Source organism: Scophthalmus maximus, chromosome 19, assembly GCF_022379125.1.
Source record: "Scophthalmus maximus strain ysfricsl-2021 chromosome 19, ASM2237912v1, whole genome shotgun sequence".
In the NCBI taxonomy this organism is placed as follows: Eukaryota; Metazoa; Chordata; class Actinopteri; order Pleuronectiformes; family Scophthalmidae; genus Scophthalmus; species Scophthalmus maximus.
In genome coordinates this window covers 14,293,409-14,305,580 of record NC_061533.1, presented here as the reverse complement: position 1 = coordinate 14,305,580, position 12,172 = coordinate 14,293,409, and the positions used below count along the sequence as shown (strand labels likewise).

Sequence of the window (12,172 nt, the reverse complement as noted above, 5' to 3'; positions counted from 1 at the left end):
CAAGGGACTTCAATGTTTATGACCAAATTAAGAACCAGCGAGTCCTTCCCCCTGCACGTTCTTCCCAGGCGCAACCCCTTACCTAAACCAGACGGAGTAATACAATAATAAATAAAATTAAATAAATAAATGTCGTAAAAAATAAAAAATAAAATGAAACTGGACTGGACTCAACAGACATAAAATGCAACCTCTCCTAGTTTCTAATTGTTAGTCTCATTCTCTCTTTTGTGAACATTAAAAGCCTGTTAAAACATTTTCAGACAACACGTGAACTAAAAAACATTGCACGTAATATTTTTTCACAAACTAACAGCTGTGAAAGATGTAACATACATAAGAGGTGGTCTGATGCCATTACGCTCAAAAATGACTCAGCTATTGAAAATGCAAACCTTGAAATATGCATATTATGTAACATTATGCAGGAAGCAGGACCCAAATGCAGAGGTGCATTTAAAGTAATGATTTAATAAATAGGTAGTACTAAAACACTGGAGCCAGGGGGAAAATCACAGGAACAGACCAGGGCAAAATCATAGGAACAGACCGGGAGAAAATCCCAGACAAACCAACAAAGACAAAGGGAAGCACAGAGACTAAATAGACACAAGGTGGGCGGGGCAAACTGAACACAGGTGAGACACATTAGGAACAGGCCTAGACAATCAAAATCAAAATAAAACAGGAAACAACAACAAGGGATGCAAACCTTGAAATATGCATATTAAGGCAAATCGCTCACTGATATGGATGCTTTGGAATTTTGTTTGGCTTTTTTCACAAACTAACAGTTGTGAAAGATCTGACAGGATGTAACAGACATATAGGAGGCGGTGTGATGTCAATAAGTTCATAAATGAGTGAGCTATTGAAAATACAAACCTTGAAATATGCATATTTTTATTGGCTCATTGGCTTCACTTTCCAGACCTGGTGTCTACATCCTAAGTCTATGGTTTACATACTTCAGTCCTCCAATGGGAGTATGTTGAGAGGAAAGGGTTAACAATGTCACATTTGTGCAGTAACTTCTTGTTGGTTCTTTTTTTTGCACACACCAGAAAAAACAGGCAAAAAAGGAGACCGCAGAGGGAACAGTTGGCAACTATAATCTGGTGTAGATCCTCTGATAGCTTTCTTGTCCACAAACAATGCCGGTCAGGGCTTAGGGGGCTGTGGAGGGTGTTTAAAGAAACTGGTAAGCAGGCAGAGCCAAGCTCTCCATCAGCCTGTGACTTGATCAACGCTCAGATATGCTCATGTAGCACCAGGAAACAATCATGTTCATTCACTTTAAAAATGGTGATTCCTCGCAATGTCCCAGTGTGCGTGTGTGAGAGAGAGTGAGAGAGAGGGACAGACTATCCATCCAATAGCCGTTACAGTGTACTCAATTTTGAAACAATGTGAGAGGACCTGTTTGAGGTTTCCTGAAAAGTTTACCACATGGTGAAGTCAGAGCTCAGAATCCTATTTTAAAAGATCGTCACAGTTCCCTCGCTCTGCGGTCAGACTTTGAAAAGCTAATACTGTCACCATGATGTCATTACCACAGAGGCAATACTACAGCTAATGAGTCAGGAACAGTGCAGAGTCTCATAATGCAGCCGACAAATCAGCCTCTGTCTGTCTGTCTGTCTCTCTCACTGTGGTTAACACACCAACACCCTGACACAAAATGGAACTGACAACTTTAGACATTAATGTCTAAAGTTCACGTCTAAAGTGGGGCTTCGTCTCGCAGCATAAAAGTTACCTCAGTAAAACAAAGTAAAGCGCTTTGTTCTGTCGTCAGCTATTACCGATTCACCTTCCAAAGACCTCGGCAAGGAACAGAGCAACTCTCTTTCTTTCAGAGTCGGCAGTGGAGCATGAAGACACAGGTGCTCTAGAGGTGAAGCCAGACAACGCTCCTTATTCACCTGGCCATACTGTAAGCTTTAAACAAAGTGTCCGTTGGAGTCCGCAGCAGGTGTTTTGCACATGTGGAGCATATCAAGCTGCAGTGTCACAGTAAAAACGTGTGTGTTTCTCTCCATACACAACATATATTTGTTAAAAATATGCATATTATGCTGTAAAATCACATCATGATCGTCACTCAAGGCGTTGCAACAGCCGAGTTACAGAGTTGCCTGTCAAAGCTGGGTCCAATATTTGCCTTGAGCTGTACAGCTGTTTCGAAAACAAATCGTCCAGCCTACAACCGAGATCCTTGAAATAAAACCCAGTTGATCCCCATCCCTAACATCCACTTTATGACTCAGTGAAGAAAGAGATGCCATCACTTGAACCACTGCAGTCCTGATTCAACTTGCTCTCATTTCCTGTTTAAGGGGGATGCAGCTTGATCACATTATGTGGCACTAAAACTCCATAAACGATAGGTTGTAATAAAAAAAAAGGAAAATGCCTGTTTTTCCAGGAAATTGCCTGTAATATAAATGTTGTCCGTATGATGCATTTTGGGGACCCCTCTTCTCTCTCTCACCACAAAGCCACTGTTGCTGCAGTTGTTTACATCAGGGCCAATGGGCGGCTTCTTGACGCAAAGGGTCTGACAGTCTATCAGTGGAAGAGGGTAGTTAATATGGGCACGCAACCTCTGTCCTGACCTTGATGCAGGACCATCCATCATCTAGGCTTAAAGAAGGGATGAGGCTGAGAGGTATATCGCGGACACTTTAACCCAGGTTAAAGCCGCTATGTCCCAGTCAGTGTACAGCCTCTGTCCTGACTTTCATGAGAGTTGAAACAGGAGAGGATTTGAGGTAATATTGTCCATGAAAGTCGAAACACTGCTTCTGTTGTCGTCACAGTTTAACCACATTAAACATATAGGCAAATGAATGACACTAGCAAATTTAAGTGTGATTCAAAATGTTGTGTTTTTGCAGTTCATTTTGATAGGTTCCCATGCAAGAGACTATATAAAAGCCACAGTATCAGCCTTGTCACACTGTTCTGGCTCAGGGTTGAAAACAACTTTACAAAAATAAAGTTCTCACTTGTTCTGCAAACAATGCATCAGACCAAAAATATGCAGGCAAACAAAGCTGGGGATTTTACTTTACTAGTTTCTTCTTAAAGCTCCCATGAGTAGGGCATTTTTTAAATTAATTTTTTAATCTTACTTTGGGATCCCCCAGTGGTAGTATCAAAAAAGACACTGTGGCAGACAGCAACATGAGCTGATAAAAAGAGACACTTAGAATGAAGGTCCTTTCTTTTCAAATCAAAATGCCATTTTTCCACAAACAAAAACTTGCGCCATCAAAATAATTTGAAATATGATATAATCACACAAACATTGACACATTTAGGCTTTAATATCCACATTAAAACGAAGTGTGAGAGCTAGGTGAATGTCTTCTATGGGATAGACCATGACACAGTGCTGTCAAGCCAATTGACAGCTCTCTTTCCAACTGACTTTGCATTTTATACAACCACTTTTTGACAACTTTGAAGCAGAGAAACAAGCCATAAACACAACCCTAACATATTATTACTTTGCTAAGTTTTGTGGCTAATGTCAGAGAAAAGATTCCTATTTACACATTGACATTCAATTATACTTGGGCATAGACGCGCATTTTTTCCTAGTTCACAAAACATAATTCTTAGCCTGATTTTCGGCTTCAAAAGCTCCAGATCAGAGCCAAGTCAGTGTTCGATCGGCAATCACCAAACAGCCACGTCGACAACTTTTTGAAAGTGGTGTCGTCTAAAATTTGCATTGACTGACTGTGAGTGGTGAGAGTGAACCAAAAACAAAATTATCTCTTGTTTTATTTTTATATATCACCTCATACATTAAAAACAGTTGTTCACCCGTTACTAATTCAGCCTTGGTTATCCGAGTGTATTCTATTTTGGGGAACCTCAATCAGTTTTCACAGAATACGGGGACAAAACGCAAGTCCTCATAACCTAAATCATTAAAGTTTATAAGGTTAGGTTAAGGTTAGTAGAGGTTGGGGATGACGTTAGAGTAAGTCTCCAGGAAGCATGCAAATGTAATGTCCTTTGAGGTCACACAGGTGTGTGCTTGTGTGTGTGTGTGTGTGTGTGTGTGTTTTCTTTTACTTAAACATGTTGTACTCTCTGTAAAAGTATCTAACTTGAGGTCATCTCAACACAGCAGATCTGACAATGTGGTTTTGGCTGGTTTGAATAAGAAGTGTTGTTTATATTTCACACATACACACTCACACACACACACACACACACAAACACACACACACACACACATGCTTATTACCCACAGCCCTCTGCAACAGCCTAAAAAGCCGCTTTGCTGCTGGAATGTTGCGCTAGTCACATCAGCACTCAGCGCACGCTCAACCCAGCTCAGATCATCAGGAATTTCACCGATGGAAAACCTGCTCGGAATTCAGAAAAAGGCTGTGCATACATATAATCGTGATTGAGTTTTCCACCCTCTGCTCAACTGCACTTTTCTCTGCTTAGTCCCTAGATGAAATGCCTTTTCATCTCACCAGTGTAATTAAGCGAAGAAATGAAATCTACAATACAGACTAAAAGTCTATTTTTCAATACCAAAACAGGATGGTGGGATTTTCTGGCCTCTTAGGTATACACCAATCATCAAGACAAACTGTGAGTGTTTTAGTCATCAGTACAATAATTAAGCGATGATTACAGCGGTAATTGGGTTCATATGTACACTACATCTGCAACATACCCATTAACATCTTATCTCATTTTATGTATAGTGGCCATCGCTGCAAGTCCGTCATCAAAACAAAGTGATATCAACTGTACAATTTCTGAACATCTGTTGAGCAAAAATGCCAGAGGCCCTTTTGGTAATAAACCATTTAACAGCTGCCTAATTGCCATATGACAGCATCATATTCCGTGAAATGCTCCATCAAATACAGGGAATGTGCTTCTCTCTTATGCAGATGTTTACTTTCTTCTGTCTCTGTCTCTCTTTTTTTGCATCTCTTTGCCAAATTAGTAACAAATCTGATCGTATCTCATTTGTTGATTGTGAAATTTAAAAAATCACTGAAAAACACAGTGTACTCTACACAGCAGGTCGAGTTAAACATATTTGATGGTTGGTGCCCTGCAAAGAACCAACAGGCTAGTTTGCAAACGCGATTTAATCCTTTGAGTCAACTAGCATCAGGACAGAAGAGCAGACACAGCAGGGCCCATATTTTCTGCTGAACTTTTCATGCCCGTTAAGTCAGCGAGATGTAGAACGTTCCTAGACATGCTTATTAGGATGTTTTCATCCCTTGCTTTCCTGTTGCATCAGCTGCTGGAAGCAAACATTTATTTTTCCTTAAATGCCAAGTTTATTTCAAAGCCCAGCCTGGACAGTAGCTGCAGCGGTTACGGTGTATACATGTTGATTCCTGATTAGACAAAACTGTGAAAGCAGTTTGCTAAGTTTACACTTTTAAACAGTGGCAGAGTGGGGATTAACTTTTTTCCACTGTTAACAAAACCCTTAGCTGGGACATGCTCCTCATCAGCAGAGAGGAGGGGGAGGAGCGGATCTGCAAATGTTGTTTGGAGCAGGACATTAAAAGAAGACTCAAGATGAGTTATACTGTATTTCTTTTGTTACGTGTGTGTGTTTGTGTTTACATGTGTCGACCGACATGCATACATTTGCACTGTAGATCCCATTTGTCTGTGTTTTTTTCTACAGCGGGAGTTGGTTCTGCAGGGAAACAGACACGGTTCATTTCCCAGCAGGTTGAGGTGGAAAGGATGGTGAGGTGCCGAGGATACTGTAGTCGTAGATGCAGTGTCAAGCATGGGAACATTTACACCTGGAGGAGTATGTCCCATATTTTACCCCACATGCAGCCAATAGACAGTCCCCGCTAATGGTTTTAAACTGTGCTGATTTTATTTCTGTAAGAACGAATGAAATACACGTTATTCTCACCAATACCACTCCACTGTCCACTCCAAAGAACCATTGTTGAACAATGATCTACCCTCGGTCCTGACACCGGCGATTAGTCATCTGAAAACAAGAAAAAACACACAGCGTGTCAAGATGTACTATTGTTCATGCTAAATTATTTACTGAGCCACAAGCTTTGGTAAACTTCAGCACCAATTAATCTCAAGAACCTCTTTTGTGTGGGAGCTTAATCGTCCGCTAATTAGCTCCGTTGCTAACAGACACTCTCAGTGGAAATATACGATTACATAGCCCATCGACAAGCTCAGTAAACACGGGCTGTTTGCCAAAATGCCAAAGCAGTTGTTGTAAAAGCTGGAGAGGGGCCTATCTATCGTTTGTTCCTGCGTGTCCACTGTGTGTGTGCGCGCGTGTGTGTGTGTGTGTGTACGTGTCTTTCTACAGTTGTGAGGGCCAATTTTGGTTCAAAACCATCGTTGTGAGGACATTTACAAAAGGGCTGTTTGAGGATTTAGACTTGGTTTTAGGATTAGAATTGGGTTTAGGTTGGGGCCAGGGTTGGCGTAAGGCATTACGTTGTGATGGTTAAGGTTAGGGTAAGGGGCTAGGAATTGCATTATGTCAATGAGGGTCCCCACAATTTTTAGAGACGTGTGCGTGTCTGTGCGTGTGGGGTTGTTGGGCACATTTTGTTTTCATTCTGTACCTCAGAGCGATTGCATGTTAAACCTAATTGGCCATGTTGGATCGTGCTCAGAGTCCATTGGCTGGACAGCCTGGAATAGCAATAATAATAATAATAACTCAGACAGATGGATCAGTGCTGCAAAACTGAGACGGAGGACATAGTGGGAGGACTGAGGGACAGACAGAGAAGAAAGAGGAGCGTGGAAGACAAAGAAAATGGAGGAAGAGCGAGGAAGATGGGGGGGGTAACTAGTACATGTACTCAAGCAGGGTAATACACAGTAGTTTGAGCTTCCTTTGCTTTGCTCGAGTATGTCCATTTAATGCTCCTTCATTCTTCCATTCAACTTTAGAGGGAAATCTTTTTCTTCGTTTTCCACTGTGAGCCACAACTTACTACTTCTGAGATTAAAATCATGATGAGTTTTTAAAATACAATGAATATTAGTGGTTTCCAATATTTTTGGAGCAAAGTGGTATGGAATTATATAGTATCAAAAGAAGTAAGTATTCCTTTTTTTTACACCTTTTCTTTCCCCTTAACCATCCCACCATCTCTCAGCCTTATCTTGTCAAGGAGTGTTGACCCAGGAAGTGTACGCACTGATGCGACAACATTAACACTGTGAAAATATAATTTATGATAATATAACACTCACATGGGCCGCTTTCTGCAAGAGTACTTTTACTTTTTAATACTTTAAGTACATTATGGATAGATGTTCAATACTTATTTAAGCAGGGCTCTTATTTTTGCTCTGTAGTACTGTTACTTCGGTAAAGGATCTGAATATCAATTACCAGTAAACAGATCTGCAATAACCAAAACATTTTTCTGCTTTGGTCTCATTTCTTCTCCCACTTGGACCAAGGCAGGTTCATGAGATCACAGAAAAGGAAAAGACTCAGAAGATCTTCAGTCCATCAGCCAAAGTACTGCCAAAGTTTATCAGTCTATAAGACAGGTTTCACATCTAACTATACCCAATACTTCTCTTCCTCTTCTTCTTTCTCATCCTTGGGGGAAGGTATGGGGCTTGAGGTGAGCTACTATGATCAGACTGCAGCCCCCTGTAGAGGCTCTAAGGAAGAGAAAGCGGGTGGAAGTGGAGAAGAGGGATACATTTCCCCAATTAAGGAGAAATGCTATATTTATTATAACATTAATTATCCCCATCCATGGTTTATTATTTACATTAGCTAAATTTAACAGCATTCATAAATCAATCTATCTAACTTATCTATCTATCTAATGATGACATCCATCCATCGATCCATGTTCATTTATGAATATACTATATGTTAACTGAAGCATTTGGAAAAATAAACAAGTAAACATGTGACTCAATCAGGTCATGTGTGATCTGATTAGACGTTTTTTTTTACATAACATGACCTGTTAACCTTTACATTTCTCTCTCTCTCTCTCTGTTGCTCTCTATTTCTCTTCCTCGTCCTTTCTCTCTTTCTCCTCCTCCATCCTTTGGAACACATGGTTATCGCCTGCGAGTGGTTGTCATGGTGATCGACCCCGAGGGACTCATCCCAAAACCAAAAGTTCTGCTTGTCTGAAATAGAACCTCCGCCTCTCTCCAGGGGGAAGGGGGTTGATCTGGCACACGGGGTTGGGGGCTTGCAGGGAGCGAGTCGGGGAGAGAGAGAGAGAGAGAGAGAGAGAGAGAGAGAGAGAGAGAGGAGAGAGGGAGAGAGATAGAGGAGTTTCAGTCAAGGGGAGAGATGAGAGAGTGAAAACGGAGGAGAGACAGAGAAGGGGAGAGAGTAGGGGAGAGAATGAGGCAGCGTGCATCCATTCCAACTGGGTCACATCGCGGGAGCATTGCGTAAGCAGAAAAACACTGCTGCCCCTTGCTGTGCCCTTATAACACACACACACTCACACGCACGCACTCACAAACACACGCACACAAACACACTAACTTGTTTGACTTCCCTGCGGGGGACACTCATTGACATAATGCATTCCTTAGCCCCTTAGCCTAACCTAAACTATCACAGCTAAATGCCTAACCTTAACACTGTGCGTGTGTGTGTGTCTTTCCGAAGCTTTCTGCTCTCTGGGAATCGTCCGTTTTGTACAACAGTGTAGTGTTTGTCAGCTCCCGTATGGTACCACGCTGTGGTCCGTCTCTTCTCTTTGATTTGCGATAAGTACATCGTGACAGTGGACTGAACCCTCCTCTCTGATATCTGCCAGACTGGACAGCAGCATGACGTAGCACTTCTTCCCTGCTGCAGATCCCACAAGCAAGGAAAAGACTATGTGCTTCCACAGTCACCGTGACCTCTAGCTTTTGTACGGCGGGACTGTAAACCTGCACCATGACCATCAGCACATGGAGTCATTCACACAGCGTGTGAGGCCTTCAACTGGGTGAGGTGTTAGTTACACCAACAGGTCATCATTTGCCCTTCATGTCCTTCCACGGTGCATTTATCCAACACTGAAATATCACAGGATCCCCCAAACATTTTGTCTTGGTGCAGGAGCAGCTGCACAGTAGCAGTGCTTCAAGCGTGTGTGTGACAGGAGGGCTCCAAACTTGGCCACATCTTACACTCTCTCCTCCCCGGTTGCATGCTGGGTGTATTTTTTACAGGCCCCTCAATAGAGCATGTCTGTCCCCAGCATCACTCTGCTGCACGCTCGTCTGGATATCTGAACACCTATGTAAATAAACAGAAATGCAAATGCGGTTGATTTGCAAGAGTTGTTTGCGCAATGCGCTGCGCGTGCATCGGTAGAGGGTGTGATTGTCTAAGAGGAACAGCCAAAACCAGTTGTTTAAAATCCTAGTTGGACGGTTTCAAATCCCCCCTCTACACGGAGTGAGGAGAATAGTGGGAGGGAGTGTGTGTGTGTGTGTGTGTGTGTGTGTGTGTGTGTGTGTCAGGAGAACCTTTCCAATCAGGGAAGGGATGACAGAGACACTGACAGACAGACAGATTTCAGACAGACTGGGAAAGCAGAGGGAAAGACAGTAGAGGAGAGAGGGAGAGAGAGAGAGAGAGAGAGAGAGAGAGAGAGAGAGAGAGAGAGAGAGAGAAATGAGAGAGCCATAGACGGTGGGTGGGGCTACATCGGGAAGGGGCGTGGTCATGCGGCTGTCACTCACTGGCGGTTGCCATGGCGAGCGGGCGGTCCCGAACAGCGGGACATCCAATGGGAGACGACGCTGCTTGTGTCGCCATGGTGACGGGGCTGTGCCCAGGGAGGTTGTGATGGGGTTGACAGGTGCGTGACAATCGGAGCTCTCTGCAAGCATGTACGCCAAAGGCAAGAGCAGCAGCGTGCCGTCCGACAGCCAAGCCAGAGAAAAGTAAGTTTTTATTCATGGGGGAGGGAACCGCGGCTGTGAGGGAAGTTCACGAGCGGCCGGGGGCAGTCACACGGGCAGCTGCGGGCGGGGAGGGCGCGCGGCGCGGCGCGGGGCGGCGCGGGGCTCCGCTGCGCGCTCGGCGAGCCCCGGAAAGTTGACTGCTTGGTTTATTTGGAGGGAGGGAGACGTTTCGGCGGCGGGGGCTTGGCTGTTGTCAGAGCAAGCCGGGTCGAATTTTGCACGTAGTTTCAGCCTCACTGGTTAATTTCAGAACGATCATTAAGTTGTTGTTGTTTTTTCACCCTGAATCCAGCAAACATCCTTCTCGTGTGATGTCCGCGTGTGTTTTTTTGGTGCTCTCTTGCTTGTTGTCCTGCTTCCTTTCATTGTCACGTTGAATTTGCTCCTCTGTGTGCGTGCGTTGTACTGCGCCTGGTTCCGCCTCAGCGAGAGCAGCTTTCGAAAAGTAGACATCCCCGGCGGTCCGCGGGCAGTGGACGCGGCGACAGAGTCCGCGCAGTCGCCCCCCTGCGCGCGAGCCGCCGTGAGGTTTGGAGGTGTCGCGCTTGGTTCCTTGTTTTTACGCACAGAGCGCGCGTGCCAGGACGCGCGCTCTGTGCGTAAAAACAAGGAACCAAGCGCGACACCTCCAAACCGAGTCCAGACACTCATCTCGTCATCCCGTCGATTGGGCTTTTCCCCCCCTTTTTCTTTTACAATAATGAATTGGCCAGACAGAGGGAGGCGAACGACACAGTGTATTTGTTTAACATAAGCAAAAAAAATAATAAAATATGGATTAGCTGTAAGTCATGTTTGTGCCTGGACAGGGTTTTTAGAGAGTTTGGCCCAAGAATCCTTCTCAGGTTCTGACACTAACTGTTTTGGAGGTGGACAGGTGACATAATTTTTGTTACCAGAACTTTATTTTTCTTTCTATATGTCGTTGTGCACATCACCTGTTTGTGCTATACTTTTCACCATAACACCGTATCTGCTCTAAATGCCAACACCAAATTATGAGAGAATGACAGATCCCGTGCTCTTGAAAGGTGAATCCCACGTTCAGTTGCATTTGACAAAGCCATGCGGCTGCTCAGTACTTTGGGTCGGACGGTCAGTGAGCAGAGCCAGAGATCAGCTCCCGCTGGGCATGTTAAACCCACCTGTGGGGGTTCCTGTGAGGTTGTGCGTCCTGGGAACATGTCCATAAAAAGGACTAGATTAATCGTCTCGCCTTTGCTCGCAGCCGCTGCTGCTGCCACTCACTCGTTGTGGCCCTTTGGTATCGAGTTCATTCATGTTTGTCAACAGTGTGATTGAGTGTTCAGCTCCATCCCCCCTGAGCCCCATTCTTTATCCCCAATCGATACGAGGAGGATCGGGCCGAGCGGTGTGGATCTATCGCCGCCTTATCGCACTGACAGAGGCAGAGATGGAAAGCTTCCTTCAGGCCTGGAAGATACTCAGTGTGAACACATGTAAGCGTTTGTGTGCTTGTGTGTGTGTGAGAGAGACTGTAAGTGATAAGCTTTTTGGTAGGACACAGTGGATAGTTACTCTGTGGAGGTGTAGTTCACGAGACCCCTGACATTTTTCAGAGCAGCTCAGGTCACCTGCGATGAAGAGGCTTCACTTCACATTTTCAGACCCGCTGCGTTGACGTGGCCGATAAGTGGGTTATACCTTCTGTCTTTTAAAGAAAACATCTAGCGGGACCTTGTTCCCAGATACGATAGACATGATATTCAAAGACCCACATTGTTTTTTGGAGCTACTTGAGGGGTTTAACATTTATAGACATCTGCTCTTGTGCGATTGAAATAAAACTTTTGTTCCGTGTGGCATGACTTTGAACATTTTGGCCACAAATACAGTATGTTTTATTTATGATGAGAGAACCATCTACAGCATTATCCACTAATTGTATTGGAGATAAGTCTTTTGTTAGAATGAATAGCCAGCCCCACGCATATCATTCTGTTTAACAGTAGATTGTCAAAAATGTTCACACAGGCTCCCATATACAACACGGTCTGTGTGCTGGTCTAAACTAGATCAAAACTGATTTAGATCAAAACAGGCCAATTCTTCCAGCAGACACTAAACTTTCGTATCTTATTGTTTAATTCAGACGTCCATGGTGTTGCAGTTCATTTTGTAATCTGTGTTTGCATTTTGAGGCAAGAATGATGTTCCATTATGTGTTCCTGCCGAGGCCTCGACA

The 12,172-nt window shown here is 43.9% G+C and overlaps 1 protein-coding gene across 2 annotated transcripts in view; it reads left to right on the top strand.

Annotated features, from left to right (window-relative positions):
* The first annotated feature begins 9,805 nt into the window (after positions 1 to 9,805).
* Positions 9,806 to 12,172, top strand: part of ssbp2a (single stranded DNA binding protein 2a) — a 49,864-nt gene continuing 47,497 nt past the window's right edge. The window contains exon 1 of one of the 2 annotated variants that reach the window (XM_035640489.2): positions 9,806 to 9,945. In XM_035640489.2, coding sequence (XP_035496382.1) covers positions 9,890 to 9,945 — 56 coding nt within the window. In that variant the 5' untranslated portion in view covers positions 9,806 to 9,889. Of the gene's footprint in view, positions 9,946 to 11,313; positions 11,427 to 12,172 lie in introns of those variants that run through there. The other variant, XM_035640490.2, reaches the window with a different exon arrangement.